We start from the raw sequence: 23,378 nt of genomic DNA on the forward strand, positions 1-23,378 counted from the left end.
ACTCCGTTCGAACTGCGTTTCGAAGGTCTCGGCTCTGTGTGGTGTGCTATCCGTTTTTGGAGTCGATTAGAGTTATAGATTTTAATAGAATTGAGTTTAAAATGAAAAATGTCCCTATTTAAAATGAATGGTGGAATGTTCAGAATTTCAAATCATCACTGCCAGTTAGAGTGTGAGCTGGCATAAAAAATGATCAAAACGTTCTTGGATAAACTGCTGTAAAATCCTTACACCTTGACCTAGAAGCTCCATTTAAATTTTAAATGGGAGAGAAACTTGTCCTTTCTGGCACGCCGAGATATCTAATCATTTGATGAATTAGTTTTAGAGTTATGAGCATTTGTTTGGCACTAGACACAGAAAACTGCCCCATTGGCCCCCATATAAATATATCAGAATCAGAATCAGCTTTGTTGAGATTTTTGTGTGTTTTTAACTTGTCATAAATCAGTCATTTTTGGGTCAAACCACACCAAAATATATCAAAATCATCAGCAAGGGGTCCTCTCTCACACAATCTCTTCGGTGAAGCGATAGGTTAAATGGGTCCCGAACTACGACTGTTTGATCGGAGGGTGCAAATCAGTTAGTTATTTTTGAATGTCTCTCCCCCTCCCCCACACACGCACGCGCACACACATGCATCTCTCATACCCACTACACACAGTCACACACATATACACCACACAGACACACACACATACATACATGCAGATGGGGCAGATGGAGCAGAGGGGCAGATGGGCCAGATGGAGCAGAGGGGTAGATGGAGCAGAGGGGCAGCTAGAGCAGAGGGGCAGATGGAACAGAGGGGCAGATGGGGCAGATGGAGAAGAGGGGCAGATGGAGCAGAGGGGCAGATGGAGCAGAGGGGCAGATGGGGCAAAGGGGCAGATGAGGGAGATGGGCAAATGGGGCAGATAGAGCAGAGGGGCAGATGAGGGAGAGGGGCAAATGGGGCAGATGGGGCAGATGAGGGAGAGGGGCAAATGGGGCAGATGGAGCAGAGGGGCTGATGGGGCAGATGGAGTAGAGGGGGCCGATGGAGCAGAGGGTCAAATGGGGCAAATGGAACAGAGGGGCAGATGAGGGAGAGGGGCAAATGGGGCAGATAGAGCAGAGGGGCAGATGGAGCAGAGGGGGCACACCTTTTCAAGCCCTATAGTATTTCCTTCAGGAAATGCAAGTCTAGTTTATAATAAAGTTTGATTTCATTTGATTGTATGACTGATGCTTTTTATGCAGGGTGTGTTCAGCCTGTTTGAGTAATACCAAATTATTACCAATAATTAGAGTAACCACATACAATAATGAAGATAAAGATAAATAAGATACAATAATGGTATGTGTTAAGGGGCATTGACCGGTGACCAGTCGCATACAAATGATGTCACGACACTACAACCCGCGCGCCAACAGCGACTCCACCCACATTGTGGTGGTCCACCATTGTAATGGAAACGCAACGCGACCGTACCGTTCCGTTGCGAATCGATCCGTATCGCACCGTACCGCTTCAAGCAAGCCCTAGTGGAAATGCGCCATCTGTGACCCCTGACACCCTTTTCACACCTCTCTCCCCTCGCTTCACACCCCCCCCCCTTTCACACCTTTTCCCTCCTCCTGTGCGTTCTGAGTGTGTGTACCAAGAACTGGCTCAGCATTTCTCCTCAAGGTGCTGCGCTTGATGCACACGTATGAATCATGTTTCCCCTCCACACAGGCTTATCAAGAACAATGCATTTGCTTCCATATATGGTAGAATATATCACCTTTGTTAGACTAGCCTTCTTGAGCCTACCCTGTTGCTTGCATGCACAGGGCTGGTCTGTGTATGTATGAATGAGGGGAGCCCCCTCTCATTTTTGAACATTTGGGTACAGCTGGCCTGTGTGAATAAACCTCTCTTCTTTAAGAGTAGTTTGTTCCTCATTTGTTCCGAGAGCTCTCAGCCACACACTTCTCTGCAGCGTGTTACTATCTATTAAGGATTTATAGTGGTGTTCCTCCATGACCCTCCGCTCATTTGCTGAACACAAGAAAAGGGCTTTCTACTGAGAAACAAAACTTTTACAACCTGTATCTTGTTTAGTTCCTCATTGTACTTATATCCCTGTTTGTAACTCTTCTTACTCCATGGTTCTAGCCCTGAAATAACTTGTTACTATTCCTAGTGTGTACTCGTTTTTGTTACTATTCCCAGTCTGTATTCCTGGTCTATTGTATCCCTGATTGTGCTTCATTACTTGTGCCCCACTCTAGTCTTGTTAAGGCAGTTACTCGGTTTTCCCTGTGTGTTAGTATTTTGATTCCGTTCAGTCCCTGCACCTGTTCAGTCCCTCTGTTTCTTCATGCCCTGACCACCTTGTGTGTCTAAACCCAGTTTGGGTTTCTCCCACAGTTGCTAATAAACCCAACTTCTCTCAGTAATTGTGTCTGCCTCCTACGCTCGTCTACCCACAGTCTGTGTGTGTATGTTTGTGTGTGTCAGTAACTCACTCTAGTTTCTCCAGTTTACAGTGTAGATCCTTCAGTAGAGCAGAGAGCTGCTTCACTCCTGAGTCGAATAGTTTATTGTGGGTCAGATTCAGCTCTCTCAAGTGTGATGAAGGGTTTGACTTCAGAGCTGAAGACAGAGCAGTGCAGCCATCCTCTGAAATATTGCAGTCAGACGGCCTGCAGACAGAAGGAGATAAAACACACCTACAGCTGCACATAACAAATGCATCTCACACACAAGGTCTTTCACATTTCAGAATACACACTCTCAGAAATGAAGCTGCACCAGTCTAATCACCCCAAACACATATGCTGTGTGTGTGTGTTTATTAGAGAGGGATGCTGCGATGTGTGTGTGCATGTGTGTGTGTATAAATAGAGAGTGAGAAAGAAGGGAGTGTGTGTAAGTGATTAATGTGTATGTGTTCTGATAAATACACTGATAATATGGGTGTTTCAGAGATAGAAAAAGGGTAATAGCAATTATTTGTGTGTATGTGAAAGAGAGACACACACTATTTTAAAGTGTGTATTTATAAGCACATATATAAAGCATATGTATACATATACTTTTGCATATTTGCCAAATCCGTTACTTTAGTTATCCTTTACTTTAGTTATCTCTCATGCTCTTAACATTTTTATGGTGCTTTGACACTTGTATTCATTTCATACCAATAAAGACACTTTGAACTACTAAGACTGAGAGAAAATTGAGTGAAACATTGCGTGTCTTTGTGTGTGTGAGTGAGTGAGAGAGAGAGAGAGAGAGAGAGAGAAAGACAGAGAGAGATTGTGTGTATGCATGTATGAAAAAACAGTAAGTCAGTAACTCACAGCCTTCCTGTGTTGCAGCTAGATAACCTGCAGAGAGAAGGAGAACAACTCCCCCCATGCACTACAACACACACATACACACCACATACTAAATGTCACTTCTACATAAACACAACCAAACACTAACACCCACATACACACACTCAGAAGTTAAGCTGTACAACTCTACATTTTTTAGTGGCGCTGAGGCTGATTGTTTTGGGGAACAGTAAGAAATCTTCAGTTGGAAACTTCTTCAGATTTCTTGTCAGAATTCAGTGGACCCCTCACTTTGACCAGTCCTATATGTCTAGCAATGGTTTTACTTAGAGACATTAATCCATGCTGACACTGATTGTACTGTCATGATACGGGGGCCCCCTGCCTGCTGCCTCCGTCCACAGCGGCAGTAGTTTATGTTGTTCTGTTGCTGTTGCATTGTGTTTGTGCCTCAGGTGGGTGGGGACCATTATAATCCCCAGCACCTGAGGGCCATTTGTTCATCTATATATAGCTTGTCTTTGTACCAGTACTGCTGGTTATTGTTTCCTTAATTCGGATCATGTCACGGGTTTTGTGTTGTGCACCTTATTCATTAAATTCCTCCTTTTCCTCAAGAGTTTTGTTTATTCTTAGTCATTAGAAACACTGCACATGTCATGTTCACTTCCTGTTCATAAATCTCACAATGTTAATGTTAATCAAGGAGCACCCCAGGGATCAGTTCTTGGCCATTTCCATGTAATTATCTATATGTTACACCTTGGTCAAATTAGTCATAAATATGGTCTTCACGTCCACTGTTATGCTGATGACCACTACCCTAGCACCCCTTGCTATGCTCTCCTATATTCAAGATCTTAAAATGTAGATGAGCATTAATTACCTGACTATCCTTACAAAACTGTGGTTCTAGTCACTGGTCCTAAGTTCATAATTTCCAGACTTCATGGTGCCACGATCTTCTTCTACCCCTGCTATATTGCTAGACTTGGGCTCATAGCCAGCCACCACCACACTGACGCTCTGGTTCATGCTTAATCATGTCCAATCTTGATTATATTAAGTTATTATATCTTGATAACTCTCTTTCTCCTGAAACTCAAAACTTTGTTTGGCAAACCAAAACAAACTGGTCTGCTCACTTTAGTATGTCTGCTACGTTACACTGGTTATCTATCTCACAATGCATTCAGTTTAAACTTATTTTCACACACACACACACACACACACACACACACACACACACACACACACACACACACACACACACACACACACACATCTTGGTGAAGCGTACTTACTGGCCATGGCCTCCACTAGACACAGCCAAATTAAAACATGAGCATAGTATTAAAAATGCGTCCACAACACTGTTGTCATTAACGTACCCTTTACCGCCTTGTGTTACAATCTGAAGATGAGGTTTTGGTCAGCCTTTTCTCATAATATCCACTTTTTCGTTGAATGGCCGTCTTGAAAATGGTTGTTATCCTGCGATTCCATGCTTTCCGCTTGTAAAACCTCACGCTAGTGCTGGCTAGCAGCTGCTAACTAGCTAGCACACGAGCTAAAAGCTCACGAGACACCAACCACTACGCACGAGGACCAGCGAGCAGTGTTGCCAACTCCTCAGTAAGGAAAGTAGCTATTGGTTGTCCTTAAAGTCGCTAGAAGTCGCTAAATGACGTCACCACTTAATTTGCATAATACATGTTTTTGAAGTTGTAAAGGAATAACGTTGGGAGAGAAAATGAGTAAAAAAACACCCTAAATATGTTAGAACTACAAATGAACAACATCTGTTGCCTTTGAAATAGGCAGTCACTTCTCAAAAGAACATGGCTTTAATGTTTTGTATAAATAATTTTTTACGTAAATTACAACGATTTTTTGCTGTGTTGTTAAATGTTAGTATAAGAGTAGCAGTTAGCAGGATTGAATGAGGTGAAGAATGGCTGAGACTGGGTGAGTTAAATGCAGTGATTTCTTTTCGTGTCTCACTGAAGACTAAAGCATTTATATTTACATCCCGCTCTGTAAATACGGGGCGGGGCGTCAGCGGCAGCTTTGGGCATGCGCAGTTCATTTGCAGTGTGGACGTGGAGACTGCACTGAGTGTTGTGGGGTGGGGCTCACGACAGCACCCGCCCCAGAGGACAGCAACTGAAGAGCGTGTGTGTTCAGAGTCTCCAAAAGTCGCTAGATTTGTCGCTAGTCGCTTTTTACTACAAAAAGTCTCTAGAGGGTCTGAAAAATTGCTAAATATAGCGACAAAGTCGCTAAGTTGACAACACTGCCAGTGAGAATACCCTGAGACCATTGGACAAGCCCCCACCATTCTAATTCGAAATATGATTGGTTGATAAAACAGCCCCCTTGTTTTATATCCGTTACCATAGCACCCCTTGTTTTATTAGCATGATGTCACAAAGCGGCAACTGTATATAAACTCGTGCTGAGAGTCATTTGCGGTATACAGACAGAGGAGAGCAGTACGCGGTCTTGGACATAGTTACAAGATTTATTTACCACAGCATATAGACTTCAGCTACGCAGATTGCTGCAGAGGTATGTATGTCTTTTGGACTTTTAGCGCTAAGGATTTCTGACGTTCCTTTGACTTTAATTATAGGGCTTGAAAATTAATGCGGCCCGAACCGCTTAACGTACAGACTCCGTTCGAACTGCGTTTCGAAGGTCTCGGCTCTGTGTGGTGTGCTATCCGTTTTTGGAGTCGATTAGAGTTATAGATTTTAATAGAATTGAGTTTAAAATGAAAAATGTCCCTATTAAAATGAATGGTGGAATGTTCAGAATTTCAAATCATCACTGCCAGTTAGAGTGTGAGCTGGCATAAAAAATGATCAAAACGTTCTTGGATAAACTGCTGTAAAATCCTTACACCTTGACCTAGAAGCTCCATTTAAATTTTAAATGGGAGAGAAACTTGTCCTTTCTGGCACGCCGAGATATCTAATCATTTGATGAATTAGTTTTAGAGTTATGAGCATTTGTTTGGCACTAGACACAGAAAACTGCCCCATTGGCCCCCATATAAATATATCAGAATCAGAATCAGCTTTGTTGAGATTTTTGTGTGTTTTTAACTTGTCATAAATCAGTCATTTTTGGGTCAAACCACACCAAAATATATCAAAATCATCAGCAAGGGGTCCTCTCTCACACAATCTCTTCGGTGAAGCGATAGGTTAAATGGGTCCCGAACTACGACTGTTTGATCGGAGGGTGCAAATCACATAAAACAAGGCTTCTCCACTCAGAGTGGCAGAGACAGAGTGTCAGTTATTTTTGAATGTCTCTCCCCCTCCCCCACACACGCACGCGCACACACATGCATCTCTCATACCCACTACACACAGTCACACACATATACACCACACAGACACACACACATACATACATGCAGATGGGGCAGATGGAGCAGAGGGGCAGATGGGCCAGATGGAGCAGAGGGGTAGATGGAGCAGAGGGGCAGCTAGAGCAGAGGGGCAGATGGAACAGAGGGGCAGATGGGGCAGATGGAGAAGAGGGGCAGATGGAGCAGAGGGGCAGATGGAGCAGAGGGGCAGATGGGGCAAAGGGGCAGATGAGGGAGATGGGCAAATGGGGCAGATAGAGCAGAGGGGCAGATGAGGGAGAGGGGCAAATGGGGCAGATGGGGCAGATGAGGGAGAGGGGCAAATGGGGCAGATGGAGCAGAGGGGCTGATGGGGCAGATGGAGTAGAGGGGGCCGATGGAGCAGAGGGTCAAATGGGGCAAATGGAACAGAGGGGCAGATGAGGGAGAGGGGCAAATGGGGCAGATAGAGCAGAGGGGCAGATGGAGCAGAGGGGGCACACCTTTTCAAGCCCTATAGTATTTCCTTCAGGAAATGCAAGTCTAGTTTACCTCAAAGATTGAACTCTAAGCCGGTATGCTTGATTTACAATGAAAGCCTGTCAGTGTTAAAAGAATATAACAATTGGAGGCACCATGTTGAGAAACACCAAGCTTTTGGGACAGCATTGCCTGAAGGGACAGAGGAGAGGGCAACTAAGGTGCAGAGCCTGCTAGCTTCTTATAACAGGAGCTGTTCCACATTACTAAAGACATTTACAGCACAAGAGAGGCCACAGCCGCCTCACTGCGAGTGTCATGAAATTTAGCAAAGAAAAAATGACCCTTCACTGATTCTGAAACTGTCAGAGACTGCATGTTTGTAATATTAGACGAGGTAATCCACGACGATAAAATCAAAGCCAGTGTGACATCTGCAGTCAAAAGCGTGCACACAGCACAGTTGTGTGTATGTGCGCTTCTGTGATGCGGGACACCAATGTTTTCACGAGGAGCTGTCTACAGGGTTTTGAGACTGCTCGGGCGCAAAAGATGGCTCATTATTTTAACTCAACAAATTCTCTGTAGTGTAACATGGAGAGTATATTTCTTCAATTTTGTGGTTTAGTGCCATATGTTCATATTAATGTGCTGTCATTCATATTTTAGCGTGGTCACTGTTAATTGATTTAAGTGCAAAACCTCTGACTTTAAAACATTTCAGTAATAAACCAGAACTCCCAGATGATGAACTCTCAACAGCAGCTGCAGTTCCCCATCTCCGAGGACGCTGCCTACTTCCTTCCAGCTGGACAGGTAATGCTAATGATAGTGTTCAACGTAAATTTAAAAACACCTTGTTACCTTTCCAAGCTGAAATGATTAGTGTGTGTGTGTGTGTGTGTGTGTGTGTCGTAGTACTACCCTCAGTACGTGTCCTTGGCCCAGCAGTTCCCTGTGGTCTATCCTGACTGGAGCTCTGCATACGGTGAGGAGAGGCTCTTAACTCAACATAGATTTTGTTAAATGTTAAATGGCCAGTGTAAATGAAGGAGAAAAAAAATGGGGTGGAGCCTAAGGTGTTATCTGATTGTGCCTTGTTTTCTCCAGGTGAGCCGTATTATTACCCTACGCAGGCCCAGTACCTTTCTTCAGGGCCAACTACACCCATCATATTGAGCTCTGCCCTGCAGCAGCAGGCCCCACCCCCTCAGTATGCCCTGCCCCAGCAGTTCCCTGTAGCCAATGAGCCCATGGGTTTCTACTATGGCACCTATCTTGCCTGGAGCTCTGCGTACGGTGAGGAGAGGCTCTTAACTCAACATAGATTTTGTTAAATGTTAAATGGCCAGTGTAAATGAAGGAGAAAAAAAGACTTCTTTTCCCTCTCCACATTGGGGTGGAGCCTAAGGTTTTATCTGATTGTGCCTTGTTTTCTCCAGGTGAGCCGTATTATTACCCTACGCAGGCCCAGTACCTTTCTTCAGGGCCAACTACACCCATCATACTGAGCTCTGCCCTGCAGCAGCAGGCCCCACCCCCTCAGTATGCCCCGCCCCAGCAGTTCCCTGTAGCCAATGAGCCCACGGGTTTCTACTATGGCACCTATGCTGACTGGAGCTCTGCGTACGGTGAGGAGAGGCTCTTAACTCAACATAGATTTTGTTAAATGTTAAATGGCCAGTGTAAATGAAGGAGAAAAAAAATGGGGTGGAGCCTAAGGTGTTATCTGATTGTGCCTTGTTTTCTCCAGGTGAGCCGTATTATTACCCTACGCAGGCCCAGTACCTTTCTTCAGGGCCAACTACACCCATCATACTGAGCTCTGCCCTGCAGCAGCAGGCCCCACCCCCTCAGTATGCCCCGCCCCAGCAGTTCCCTGTAGCCAATGAGCCCACGGGTTTCTACTACGGCACCTATGCTGACTGGAGCTCTGCGTACGGTGAGGAGAGGCTCTTAACTCAACATAGATTTTGTTAAATGTTAAATGGCCAGTGTAAATGAAGGAGAAAAAAAGACTTCCTTTCCCTCTCCACATTGGGGTGGAGCCTAAGGTGTTATCTGATTGTGCCTTGTTTCCTCCAGGTGTGCCGTATTACCCTACGCAGGACCAGTACCAGTCTTCAGGGCCCATCATATTGAGCTCTGCCCTGCAGCAGCAGGCCCCACCCCCTCAGTATGCCCTGCCCCAACAGCGCAGGAGAGAGTGCCAGCAGGTGAGGAGCTGGAAAGGTTGCCTGCTTGAACCTGGTCTCACTCCCAAAAACCATGTCCCACAGATTAGAATACCAGACCCCAAACAGGGTGGATGTGATGTCACGGAAGAGATTATGTCCGGGGCAAGAAACGCATCTACGCCCACACCCATTCAGCTGAGCTCAATACGAAAGGCCTATGTGTATGCTTACATTACGTTAAAATGTTTGTAATTGCTCCAAATTTGACAATGTTCCCCACTCTTTTCCTCAGACTGTGGTCGCAGTGCAGACCGATGATGAAAGCACGCCACCTACAGCTACTGTAGTGATTCCACCCGGTAAGTGTGTTTTCTTAATGTTATTATATCATGTTTTTGTATTTTATTAACTTGGAAACCGAATTGAAATTGCACCTTGTTCAGATGATCATGGGAAACCTGTGTCTATGCCAGCAGCTGCCTCAACCCCCCCGCCTCCATCTAAGGTGCCCGAGCTGGTGGTTCCTTCAAAACTGACAACGGAGCCTAACCTGTCCCAGGGTCTCCAACTGGCCTCACCACTGAGCACAGTGCCTGTTGGACAAGACTCCGATTTCGGAGCGTCTGCCTCCCCGCCACCTCCTCTGACGGACCTTCCTCCAGCAGACATCCCTGCTCTTGAGCCCAAGATGGGTGAGAGTATGGATGCGCCATTGGTATCGGAAGCAGTGCCCCAAGCAGAGAAGGAGCCTGTTGAGGCCCCTTTGGAGCCAGAGGTATGTGCTACTTCTGCTGATGGGCCGAAAGCTGAAAACATCTACATTTGGCAAATGTCTATCCAAAGCCAAAATTGCAGTCGCTGCCATTGCTATTCGACCAGTTTCCATAGTTGAACATGTACAAGGGGTAATGTCATGTCAGAGTTGGAGGAAATTCAGACAAAGAGCGCAATCCTCACTAATATTTAAGGCAGATATAGTGGGGATGTATACAACTCTATTGTTTTTGAAGAAATTGTTTTTGGGACAGTCTCTGTTTGCATTAATGAGTCTTAAGAGACTCTGTCATACAGGAGAGAAACCTGTTGAATTAGCATTTTTTGACTTTGCCAAAACTATTTTTCCAGATATATTTGTCATCTTTGAAGTTTTCTTAAAAATATTTAAAAGTCTCGTCTCGTTATCGTGAACCCAATATCATGTCTCGTCTTTTGAGATGAGTGCCACACTTTGGACACTCCTGCTTTAAAGGCACATGTAAATGGACATTCTACATTGTAGAGCATCATGGGATTTGCTCTAGAGTCTAGATTGTTTACTAGCCATGCTGGTGTTGTTGGTTTATGCTAGTTTCACTTGGAGCTGTTGGTTACACCCTTAGTGTGAATTATAGGGGACTTAGTTGAGCTGATTGTCTTAATTAAGATTGCCCCCCCACCCCCCCTCCAGCCTCCAGTTTCGAGGTCCTCACAGTGCCAGCGCAAAAGTCCACGCAAGATCATCACCAGTGTCTCATTCAGCAACGACATCCAGCTGAACAAGGCGGAGAAGGCGTGGAGGCCCTCAATGAAGAAGGTGCGCGCCCACAAGGCTGAAGCTGACGAGGAGAACCTGGAGGTGGCCAAGACCCTGGACCTGCTGCGACGTGTGCGCAGCATCCTGAACAAGCTCACGCCACAGATGTTCCAGCCACTGATGAAGCAGCTGACGGAGCTGAGCATGGACACGGAGGAGCGGCTCAAGGGAGTCGTCGATCTCGTATACGAGAAGGCCATCTCTGAGCCCAAGTTCTCCGTGACTTATGCTAAATTGTGTCGCTGCCTGATGATGGTGAGTGTGCACATGCCCACGCGCGAATGGCCAGTTCCACATGTGACCTCTATCTTGTCCCATGTGTTTCTGCAGCTAAACTGCACCAATGGGACTGAGGAGTTCAGGAGGTTGTTCATGTTTTGTTTATTGTTAAAGCTGGACACTGTAATGCATGCATTTCACCAAGTGTTCAGAAACAGCAACTGCCCTCCCAAGACTTCTGATTGGTCAGAAAGGGAGGAATGAACTGCTTTGATCTGTGTCCTCTGTCCATGCTGTGCAATTACTGGCCAAGGACACAGAATAATGAAAGGGCATAATTTAGTGTGTCTGAAGAGATCTATCTATCTATCTATCTATCTATCTATCTATCTATCTATCTATCTATCTATCTATCTATCTATCTATCTATCTGTCTGTCTGTCTGTCTGTCTGTCTGTCTGTCTGTCTGTCTGTCTGTCTGTACGTCTGACTGACTGACTGACTGTCTGACTGATGCCAATGTACATAAATTAACAAAAGGCAACTTTTTCTTATCTGTGATGGCAGTTAAAGTAGTATGTGTTGAGCAGTGATATTTCAAGCTTATCCTAAATTTGCACACAGGTCAGAAAGCAAAATTTGCACCCTGGCTACATGTGTTAATGTTGCTAGTCATGAAAAAACCTCTTATTCACTTGTGCTTGTTGCTTGCTCTTCATGGTACCCAGCTGAAAGTGCCCACCTCTGATAAGTCAGGAGGCACAGTGAATTTTGGAAGGCTGCTGCTCAATTGCTGCCAGAAGGAGTTTGCGAAGGACAAGGACAGCAACGAGCGCAAGCAGAAGGAGCTGGAAGCCGCATCAGAGGTGCGACAGTCTCACCATCTTGATAGTGCACCTTCCCTCCAAGTGCACATCATTGGATGTGTATTGTTAGAGTGAAGTCCAGTCGTTTTAGTTGTGTTAAATGTGCCGTATATCCGGGCCTCGTCTCGTGTTAACGCCAACCCCCGATATTTCCCGCCAGGATGAGGAGCGTCAGCGCCTGATCGAGGAGCTGGACGCCATGAAGGACGAGGCCCGCCACCGTTCCCTCGGTAACATCAAGTTTATCGGGGAGCTGTTTAAGGTGGAGATGCTGTCGGAGCTTATATTGCATGACTGTATAGTCAAGCTGCTCCAGAAGAGCCACAGCGAGGAAAGACTAGAGTGTCTCTGCATCCTACTCTCCACCATTGGCAAGGACATCGAGAAGGCCAAGGTATCATGCGCTTATGTTCCTCCTACCTGGCTGTTAACTCTTGGCGGTAGTTTTTACCAGGCGGTAGCCACAAGCATGCTAACGAGAGTCTTGTTTTTGACTAATCAGCCCAAAATGGACCACTATTGCAGCTACATAAGCAAAATAATAAACGCGAGGAAGACCTCATTGAGGATCCGCTGCAAACTGCAAGATGTCCTGGACCTCAGACAGGTAAGTGTTACACACCCATCCGTTGGACTTCTTCAGTGTCTCTACAAATGTTTCCTTGCTTTCATTAATTTATACTTGAATGCTTACTGTACAAGTATAGTTTATAGAACAGCCGTTGACCAGCTTCAGTATTTGAGTGTGGAGGTTTCATTGCTAGTCATGCAGAGGTGGTTGGACTGCTTTCCTTTTGCAGGTTTGCTTTTCTTAATTGCCCATCCTGACAAGGTGGCTGCCGTGTTGAATGCATTTTGAAAGCGCTCCTCTCTTTCCAACTACGGTAGAATAACTGGGTGCCCCGGAGGGGTGACCAGGGCCCCAAGACCATCGTCGAGATCCACAAAGAGGCAAACTTGGAGGAGCAGAGGGAGCAGATCAAGGTACCTGAGCAGCTCCTGTCTAAGAAGGACTCCAGTCGGGCGTGTTGGTCGCGACGGGGCCCACCCGTCTGGAGGCCGCATCACCCAACCTCAGGAAGATGCCTGGAATTCGGTGCCCATCATTACCAAGACCAGGGTCCCGGCGGGTCCTTTAAAAGGCTTAAATAAAAGATTTTTAAGGTCTTTAAATGTATTGAATTACATTCTTTTTTGAAGAGTGGCATTAAATTTCATCTAAGGGGAGTGAAAAAGCTATTAATGTCCAAAAAGACAAAAAATATTTTCAATTCTACTTCTACAGCGCAAGTCTCAGTCTAACCACACAGTAAAAAAGAAGCATGGTTGGACTAGTATAACATGGCTAAATCAGCCAGTTTCATTTCAAATTCAATTCAAATACCAATTAAAACAGTAGTATTTTGAACCCGTGACTGTTCTTCTATAAAAACATTCACATACACACAGTAGCGCCATTCACTCTAGTTCTCTTGCCAAGTGCATGTGTGCCATGTCTTGCTATTTGTTATCCATCTTAAAATCAATTTATGTACTTAAAAAACCAAGGGCTGATGCAGGAATACCCTCAACTTGGTGATGTCGCCTTAAAGATTCCCCTACCTTTTGCTTCAACATATTTGTAGAGATATTGCCATATTTGAGGCAAGGTTCTCAAAAATGACAATTCAAAAGTAAATACTGCAATCGTGCACAAATGATTTGATGATTTGAGGCTGTGTTTATCAGACATTGTGCTAATAATTTGCAAGGCAAAGCAGGTCTCACATTAACATGGACTACCTGAAAGCTTTGGAGGGGCCCAGCATGAGAATTCATGTTTTTGCCATGGTAATGGTCTTAATTTTTATTCTTGGAGGTCTTAAGTCATTAAATTTGTAGGTCAACAATGTGCAGATACTCTGCAAGACGCGGCCCATCGACATTGACATTGCCTGCAGGACATAAGAATTTGGCTGTCCAATAATTTTTAAAAATGGAATGATGGCCAAACAGAGGCTATTATTTATTTTTTTTTATCCAGACAGTGTTACACCAAATGCTAAACATCTGGAGCCTTTATTAATAAATACTCAGAGCTACGTAAGGAATCTCAGCGTTCTCTTTGATTCCACACTTACATTTGATAAACAGATAGTACCAGTTTTTATCAGCTAAGGAAAATCTCTAAGCTCAAATCTATTTTAACTTTTAAAGATATGAAAACAGTTGTTCATGCTTTTATTACATCATGGCTTGATTACTGTAATTCTCTGTATTTGGGTATCAACCAATCAGCTCTGTCACGCCTTCAGCTTGTTCAAAATGCAGCAGCTAGGCTCCTGACTGGAACTAAGAAAAGGGAGCATATTTCTCCAGTGTTGGCCTCCCTACATTGGCTGCCTGTTAAGTTCAAATTAAATTTAAGTTAACCTTACAAATTCATGTTTGACTGAATATGCCCTCTTAAAGTATGTAGGCATACCGTACTATTTTCATGTTTAACTGAATAAACCATTGAACACGAGTAGCCTACATTTTATTGAGCATGTTTTTTTTTCTTCAAGTATCAAAGTAGAACAGCTTTCTCAAGCAGTCATTGATGCATTTTGGAAACAGGAGATCCTCTGTATTAAGAACCCTTATCTCAAAAATGGACTTTTAATCATTACTTGGGTAGCACGCATATTCCGATTGAGCCATTTTAATCTAGATTAATTAAGATTAGTTTCAAGATTTCAGTGAGATTAATCTAGATTAAAAAAATTAATCTATGGCCACCCCTAATTTTAAATAAAGAAACTATTGTCATTTTCAGAGCAAGATAGCCTATAGTCGTCTGACAAAAAGACAGAAAACTATCATTTAAAATTGGGTGAATGCTATTGTCTAATTGCTTGATTTGACATTGTATTATTTCAGACCTAGTAGAATTAACCCTGCCAAGGCTGAAATTTCAGGATCTCCAGGACATCACCTCTCCTTCGTGCCAGAAATTACAGAGAAATTATCCATCTTTTATTATTCAAATGCATCAATAATCAATATCAATGCATACATCAAATCACTGAGGATGCAGCTCTAGCACTAATATGCCTAAAACTACGAGGATTTTCGAAAGGCAAAGCAGATACTGACTAGCTCATTTTATATGTGTTTCATGAGCATTTTACACATATTTTTTCGTGCTAAAGAATAAATGTGTTAGCGGTACGTATAATGCAATGGCCAATTCACTGAATCCTGCTAAAAAGTAAACTAAAATATATATTGAATCACACTTGCTGCAAACTTCGTTTTGATGTTCATTATATTCATTATATTTGTTGTAATGAAACATACTTGCACATTGTGTTAGAATTTGCGTATATGTGCGATATTTGTATACATGTGTTATCTGTGTAATTCTTATTCTTAAGAGTCCTAGACTTCTTGATGGTCAGTAATGGTAGTCCAGGGCTGTGGTGATACAACCATAGCAGGGGGTAATTTGGGGTGGTAAGAGGGGCCAGGGCAGTGGGTTGATCCTTCATCCATTTCATCTTCCCCCTGCTGTTACCTCATTATTTATTATTATTTATTAGCTATTATTGGAACTAATAAGAAGCCAGCAACCTGTGATCTTAGTGGATGTGGGGGTTCGTAATTGGAAATAAGTTCTTGGATGTAATCAGGAGCAATGGGGTCATGGCGAGGGTCCTGCCTCAAGAGCACGGTGGTAAATATAGGTGTGTTGCATATCTTTAAAAATCTCTTGATTGTTTTTACAGGGCATGCCTGCCTGCTTGAGGCCATTCCTGCCCCCAACGGTAGGATAGCACTCCCCAAGTCTTGCCTACCATTTCTTGTGCGACATGTTCATGGCATTTCATATGGCACCCAAAGGGGGGTCAATAATGATTTGTGATTCATTTTGTAGAAGCATCACCTGTAGAACTGTTACTTTTAGACGCATGCTTCATCTGTGCAAGATGCAACCCTAACAAATCATACTAACAAAAAAACTGGTCATACCTGAGCATGTTTTGGGCAAGTATTTACACCACATGGGTTAAGAACTCTTCTGGTGTTTCATTTTTAAGATTAAGGTCACTCATGGTGTTCTTTTTAGGTGACCTGGATGTGTTAGTGGGCGAATGCACCTCTCTCCTCATATAAAAACATTGTTTTTCATGTTAACATGTCTTATTCTTTGCCTCTGCCTGCAGATAAACCTATTCCTGATGTCTCATGGATCCCTCATGCCTGTGCTATTTTCTAGCTCCACCCTTTTAGCTGTGCTGCCATAGCTAGATTTGCTGGAGCCTTGCACACTATAGTCCATTAATTTATACTTCTCTGTACTAAGACATGTCTAATGATCTTGTCTCTCCTCTTGATGAGGTAAACCTACTCCTGACATCATGCTGCTACTGAGTCTCAACCTGTTCCAGCTGTTATGGTCCCCCTGCTTCACCCCAACTCCACTGCGCTGGACAGATGTTCCTGTGCCAGATGTTTTTCAGACATACGTACACCCAGCAAATCCTTAATCAGAACACACTGACATGTTGTTCATTCCCTTATCTGTGTGTCTGCACCTCACTTAGAATCTCTCTCCCTGGACTTTTCCATCCCCCTACATCCAGTCTACTGTACCTCCTCTCCTGATAAGGAGAACACCAATCACACATATGGTTTATTATTCTTACCAAATTGTCTTAAGACACATCTGTTTTGTTCTGTATTCAACTACACATATTATCATTAAACTTTAGAACTCTTTCCTGATACTTGTGTGTTGTGAATCTGTTCTCCTGGTTCCTGAAGTGTTCACTTAGGGTGACCGGATCAGAGATGGTGAAAAAGAGGCATATAGTTGATATTTATATGAAAAAGCTTTACTGGCCCTTAACAAACACTGCAGGAAAAAAACACTGCCTTTAAAGGCTATTTGAACTCTTTTACATTTAAAATGTGCAAAACACAATTATACATTTCCATGACATTCTGTGCTGTGATAAATCATGTGTGGCTCTTTCTCATCAAGTCAAAGTGTTTGTGTTCTTCTTTTCAATGTTTGTCCTTACAAAATAAAAATGGTAGCCTAAAAAATAAATACAAAATTTAAAAATATTCTTTGTATTGGCACAAAATTAGTCATTTAAAAAATTGTACACTAAGCCTATGGCTGATACTTTTCAGTCCACCTCATATTGGGCGTATTTTTCAGCAGACTGAATCTTTCCCAACAGTTGACGATTACTCATCATACTTCAGTTTTACTATTAGCTTACTATTACATCATACTTCAGTGACATGAGATAAGCATGTTAGGTCTCATTGGTGACCCACATGAGGTGAGGTGATGGGGTGAGGTAACCATCACCCTTCCTCTTCGTCATCGGGCCAAGGTCTCCTTGTTCTCCAGATGTACCATTCTGACGCAAGATCAGTGCAGACAAGCCTAGTAGTTTTCTTGTGAAGTCCTCCACCAGCGAGCTGCTCACCTGCCTGGGTGAGTTCCTGTGCCGACGTTCCTGTCTGCTGAAGGACCTCTCTGCCCATGAGCCCTTGCAGTGTGTTCGCAGTGTGGACCGCTCCTTGACACTGACAGGATGGCAACAGCAAGGCTTCTTCACTCCAGGCACCGTGGTCTTCCTCTACATGCTGTGTCGTGACATCGTTTCAGCTGAGGTGGCCACCAAGGAGGAGCTGCAGGCCGTGCTGCTCACCGGTTTGTACGTGTCTTTCTCCTTTGACTGTCATGAGATCAGCTACCCAGACAAACCTTTCCTGCTGGAAGAAAATAGAGGGGCCTTTTGGACCCGAACCCTGGAAATCGTGAACCGGATGAGTGGCAAGATGCTGCATATTAATAACAACCTGCAGTATTTTGGACAGATCTTCAATGACCTCAAGAACAGGGTAGATAATTAAAGCAATAAATAATAAAGTGTTTTTGTTACATTTATTCTTAGTAAAAAATAAACAACAACAAAAAACAGTACCACATCTTAGTCAAGGGATCCATTTGAGAGACCAAGCTCCCAATCAGTGTGGTCAAGGGACTCTGTAAACATTGTTCTGCAGCAACGAATAGAGCTGGAACCACTGCTGTATGTCTCATTATCCCATGAGCAAAGCACACGTGGATCATCATCACTTTTATTTATATAATGCCTGCCCCTAATTATGCTCTAGGTATTCCCAGGTCTTAACATTATTTAATGCCCGTGTACTGCTGCAAAGTTTAGAATATACACTTATACCTCTTGAACTCTGGGCAACTTAAGTAATTAAATCAGTTTTTAACCAGTAAGATCAACCAGTGAGATCAAGCAGTAAGATGACCCAGTAAGTTAAACCAGTAAAATCAACCAGTGCTCCATCAGCGTCTCAGAGGTTGTCAACTTTCCTGCAGTGTAGAATTAGCTGTGCTTTCCTTTTCCTCCCTGTGTGTCTTTTTCTTTTGTGGTTGTTGCTTAGCACAATGAGGCATGAATGTAAAAGAAAACTCTCAAAGTATCACGAAAGTGGGTAACACCTCAGCTAGTGTCAAACTGTCATGTTTTAGGGTTTACTGTTTACTCTTCGGTGGCAAAGGGTTTTCAGCTTCATTTAACTTCTGTTGCTGTGGGGTTTTTAAGGTCCTTTGGTGCAAAACTTTAATTTTAATCATTAAAATCTTTGATCACACATTTCAGATGCTTGCTTCTTCTGTGTTTTCTAAGACAATTTAATTAATCTAAATTCTCAGCTGACTTTAGCTTACTGCAAACTTGAATTCTGGCTGTTGCAGGTTGTGCACTTCCAGTGAGGTGCCTTGTTTACACAGATGTCATCAGCAATAGAGGAACTTTCAGACCAAGGCTTATATAGAGCTTATAGACTTCAAACTTCTTAACATTTTTGACAGAATCCCTGCTCATCCATGTGAGATGCATACAGACACTAGCATGATCTGTTGTGTCCTCCATTGTTGCTTGCCAATGATTCTACCTTGAAATGCCACAAGGCAGAATAAACGCAATAAGGAAACGAAAACGAAGAGCACACACAATATAACCAACTGGGCACGGGAGTCCAGAGACAGAGCAGACTCTCCCGCGATGCGAGGTGAGGGTGCAGGCTGAATGTGCAGCACTGGTCAGTGCGACCTGTGGGAATAAATACGGCCCAAACCTGATTAGGTGACAGGTGTCAATACTCTGGTAATTGTGATGGAAGGCGTGTCCGGGAACGAGAGGGTGTGCTCTGTGTGGTTGTGGACGTGCTCTGTGTGATTGTGGGCGCCACCCTCTGGTGGCGTCCAGGCTGACCCACTGTGACACAACAGTAGAAGTCTTTATAAAAATTTCAATAAAATTAGACAATATTTACGTAAATGTCTTCACTTGAGTTGAAGGTTGCTTTTTTCTAGTGAGATTATGCTTCTGCAATAAAAAAAAATATGTAAGCACACAGTCCTGGGACCACCTTTGTGCAGTGTTGAGGTATGCAGAAGGTTGTTGATCCTGATAGACTGAGGGTCTCCAGTCAGGAGATCCAGAATTCAGTTACAGAGGCAGGTATTCACACCTAGCAGTCTTTGCATATAAATCCATGAACACTAGCACAAGGTTTAATTTAACCTAGCAGTGTGTCCCAATTACATACTACATAATAATGCTATAAGGCAGGGGTGCTCATTACGTCGATCGCGATCGTGCGTAGATCACGTGACATTAAAAATTAGTAGATGAATCGCCCATTTGCACTGACGGTTGTATTTTGATTGACATTAATGGTAGCCAATCTGCAATCCGCTCAACAAATTACGTTCGCCACTCCCCCCGCTCAACAAATTTTGTTCGCCACCTCACAACCCCCAACCCCTCGGTAGATCTTTCTGACTTGGTCATCTTATAAGTAGCTCGCAAGCTGAAAACTTCTGGGAACCCCTGCTATAAGGCATTATTCTTTAATGTTAATTGTATGGGTTTGGCGGGTTAGTACACAAAATTGTAACGCACTGAGGGTAATTCTACATGGACATTGTGGGTCCAAGAAAAGACTTCATGTGTAACATGCTTGCATATTACTGTTACAGGTTCATAGTGATGTGTTTATCTTAGGTATTGTTGGAAGATTTTTTATATAGGCATTTATAGGTGACTGAATTTCAATTTTGGGAATAATATATTTACAATTTTATTGCTTGCAAGGAAGGCTGCACTCGTCATAACTGCAATCGCCATAATGTTCAATAATGAGGAATAGGAAGCAGTGAGATGTGCAGCGTGTCATGGTGAGACGGCCCCCTACCGGTCGCCTCCGTCCACAGCGGCTGTTGTTGTTGTTTTGTGACGTCGTGTGCGTCCCTCAGGTGGGCGGAGCCCGTGATCCGTCTCACCTGAGGGTCGTTTGTTTGCCTATATATGTCTTGTCTTTGTACCAGTTGACCGCTGGTCATTATATCCTTAATTTGGAGATATTGCATGGGTTTTTGGTTTGCATACTTTCTATTAAACCATCCTTTTTCCCTAAGACTTGGCGTGATCACTTCCTTTTTAGTTGCTCACCCCGCCCGTCACACAGCGTTTTCACTGTATGTGATGGCATACCTACTACGATACCCAGGATCCATGTGTACAGAGGCCTTGCAGCTCTGTGATCATTTAATAATTCTCTTCTGTAGCATGTGAATCTTTTTATGTCTTTCATCTTTTTGTTGAAGCCACCCGGTGGTAGCCTACTGTAGCAGCAGGACGTAGCATTTATTTAGTGTTAGTAAATTATGTTACACCAGTGAGGTTATGATATCTCAGGGTATCTCAGTCAGTCAAGTGTTGTTACTATTTTATCTGATATTAGAAGACATGTTAGCATTGTCTGTAATTGGATTTGTCCATTAGTACTATATTGATGTATAAAACAGCATATTTTGAGTTTGAGTTAATTGACATGATTTAGCTACGCTAACTACGTTACTTTCCTTAAGCTAATATCCTATGCTAATTTTTGTAACTGTTAGCATTCTCAAGTTTATTTACAGCGATGCTGTAATTACAATGTAATTTCTGTACTGTCAACATCCTTTTGTGTTTGTTATAGTTTTACAATGAATTTTCAGTAACACCTGAAAATCTTGCAAAAATAATTGGTGTTATTATTGACTCTGATTTCTCATTTGTAGTATTAATTAAACTGCCTTTTCCACCTCTGCATGTATGCTCCACATCAGAGCTGGATAAATTGGTCTGTGCTTTTATTTAAACAAGATTGGACTATTGTAAGGGTCTTCTTATTGGATGACCTAAAAAATTTACTCCAACTTGTATGAAATGTAGCCTAAAAAAATCTACAGCTTTTTTTTCAGCTCTATGCTGGCTCCCAGTTACAATTCTAATCTACTATTTCACAGAACACATAATAAATGAATAAATGTGAAATGTGCCGTATTTGTCAATTTTGATTTTCACTTCAATCAAAATTTGTCCTCCGCATTTACCCATCTGTGCTGGTAACACTCACACACATACACACTAGTGATTACTAGGGGGCTGTGGTGCATACGTGCCCAGAGCGGGCAACAAAGCAAAAAAAATACAGCCACTGCTGACAGAGGCAGCCAGCAGGGGGCCTCTGTACCGTGACACTGTTGTTGACGTGTAAAGCCCTAAACAGTCTGATCCCACAGTATCTGAGTGGACTAAATTGTATATGATAACCTGTCTTGCTTGGTGCGTTCTCATAATGCAGAATTTATCTTAGTTCTTGAAATGAGCAAGATCACAGCTGGAGAAAGTATTTTATTCTAAAATGCCTTTCAACTTTAAGTTTCTTGTTATCTGAGGTGTTGGTTACTGACGTCCACCCTCTGCATGCATTCACTGGGGTTTGTGATGATCGTGCATGGCTCTGAGGTCACTGTCTATCAGACAGATCTGCTAGAGCTGCAAGCTGATCACTAGCACATAGCTCATATGGACTATTCATGCATTCTTCATTTTTACAGATCTAAGCCAACACTGGACTTGAATGGACAGTGATGAAGCATGTTATCCAGAAGTTGTACCACTATGAACTGATACTACTATATCTAATCTTAACATTGTCTGCCAAGTTTTAAGCTGTGGATCTTCTTTAATAGAATGTAATTTACTGGTCTTAGATACATAGCTGGCCAAGTCTTTAGTTTAGTTCATTTGTTACCTGTGGGAAGGACCCAGAGGAAACAACTCAGGCAGTGCCAGTGCATTATCTAAGTGATATGTCCAATTTTATCATTATCATCTTGTGCTATTGTTGCTGAATAGTCAATAAATATTAAATCAAGGTACAAGCATTTATCAGCTATAGCTACAATAATAGGGAAATAAGATAATTATCCTAATGGGGGCTCTTCAGCTCTTAAAAGGTAATCAGGAAACAGCGTCTCAGAGGTTGTCAACTTTCCTGCAATGTAGAATTAGCTGTGCTTTCCTCTTCTTCACTGCATGTCTTTTTTCTGTCGTGGTTATTGCTCAACACAGGCAAGTCTGAGGCATGACTTTAAAAGAAAACTCTCAAAGTATCACGAAAGTGGCTAACACCTCAGCTAGTGCCACACAGTCTAAGGCATGACTATAAAAGAAAACTCTCAAAGTGTCACGAAGGTTCTATATGTCACAGTATGTCACTTATCTCTGACACCACTCTGCACTGTACCAGCACTACACTGTCATGTCTGTCAATTTGTCTCTGGTCTGTTGTATTTATTGTATTTATTGTAGTGTTTTGGTTCTGTTGTGAAATTGTCCCATGCTGCACATTTTACACGTTGTATTGTTATCCTGTTGCGCTTTATTTCATTACACTGTGTTCCTGTACTTCTCAGCTAGTGTCACACTGTCATGTTTTAGGGTTTCCTGTTTACTCTTCAGTGGCAAAGTGGTTTTCAGCCTCATTTAAGTTCTGTTGCTGAGAGGTTTCTAAGGTCCCATGATGCAAAACCTTTTTCTCATCATTAAAATCTTAGATCACACATTTCAGATGCTTGTGTTTTCTAAGACAATTTAATTAAGCTAAAAAGCTCCTGACTTTAGCCTACTGCAAACTTGAACTCTGATTGGCTGTTGCAGGTCGTGTGCTCCGAGTATGGTGCCTTGTTTACACTGTATGTTTTTCAGCATTTTAAATATGCCTTGTGGCTAGGGTTGCCTCCTAGGTCTGACAAAAAACAAGGACACTGTCATACTGACACAGGGTGGCGAGTGTAATCTGTTGATTAACCCGGGACAGGTGGCAACACTACTTGTGGCACAGCAGGATTGTATGAAACATTTTTTTTTTACGTACAGACATTGTGAGGAACCTGTGGTGAGAAAGATATAATTAGAAATAGAGGAACTTTCAGACCAAGAGCTTATAGACTTAAAACTTCTTAACATTTGACAGAATCCCTG

The 23,378-nt window shown here is 43.0% G+C and overlaps 1 protein-coding gene across 1 annotated transcript; it reads left to right on the top strand.

The window, feature by feature from the left end:
• The first annotated feature begins 9,156 nt into the window (after positions 1 to 9,156).
• LOC143527886 (uncharacterized) lies at positions 9,157 to 17,889 on the top strand. The gene is made up of 7 exons (XM_077023248.1): positions 9,157 to 9,372; positions 9,626 to 9,692; positions 9,807 to 10,108; positions 10,781 to 11,161; positions 11,854 to 11,991; positions 15,741 to 15,779; positions 17,401 to 17,889. The coding sequence occupies exons 1-7, from the start codon at positions 9,157 to 9,159 to the stop codon at positions 17,887 to 17,889; spliced, it is 1,632 nt and encodes a 543-aa protein (XP_076879363.1).
• Positions 17,890 to 23,378: the final 5,489 nt, after the last annotated feature.

The sequence above is a fragment of the Brachyhypopomus gauderio genome, chromosome 1 (assembly GCF_052324685.1).
Source record: "Brachyhypopomus gauderio isolate BG-103 chromosome 1, BGAUD_0.2, whole genome shotgun sequence".
Taxonomy (NCBI): Eukaryota; Metazoa; Chordata; class Actinopteri; order Gymnotiformes; family Hypopomidae; genus Brachyhypopomus; species Brachyhypopomus gauderio.

Bases quoted from the DNA above. Each gene is read 5' to 3' on its own strand.
- LOC143527886 (XM_077023248.1), top strand. From the start codon at position 9,157: ATGAAGGAGAAAAAAAGACTTCCTTTCCCTCTCCACATTGGGGTGGAG. The intron at 9,373-9,625 runs GTGAGGAGCTGG...TCTTTTCCTCAG, and splicing joins GCAGGAGAGAGTGCCAGCAG to ACTGTGGTCGCAGTGCAGAC. The intron at 11,992-15,740 runs GTGCGACAGTCT...TTGTTTTTACAG, and splicing joins AGCTGGAAGCCGCATCAGAG to GGCATGCCTGCCTGCTTGAG.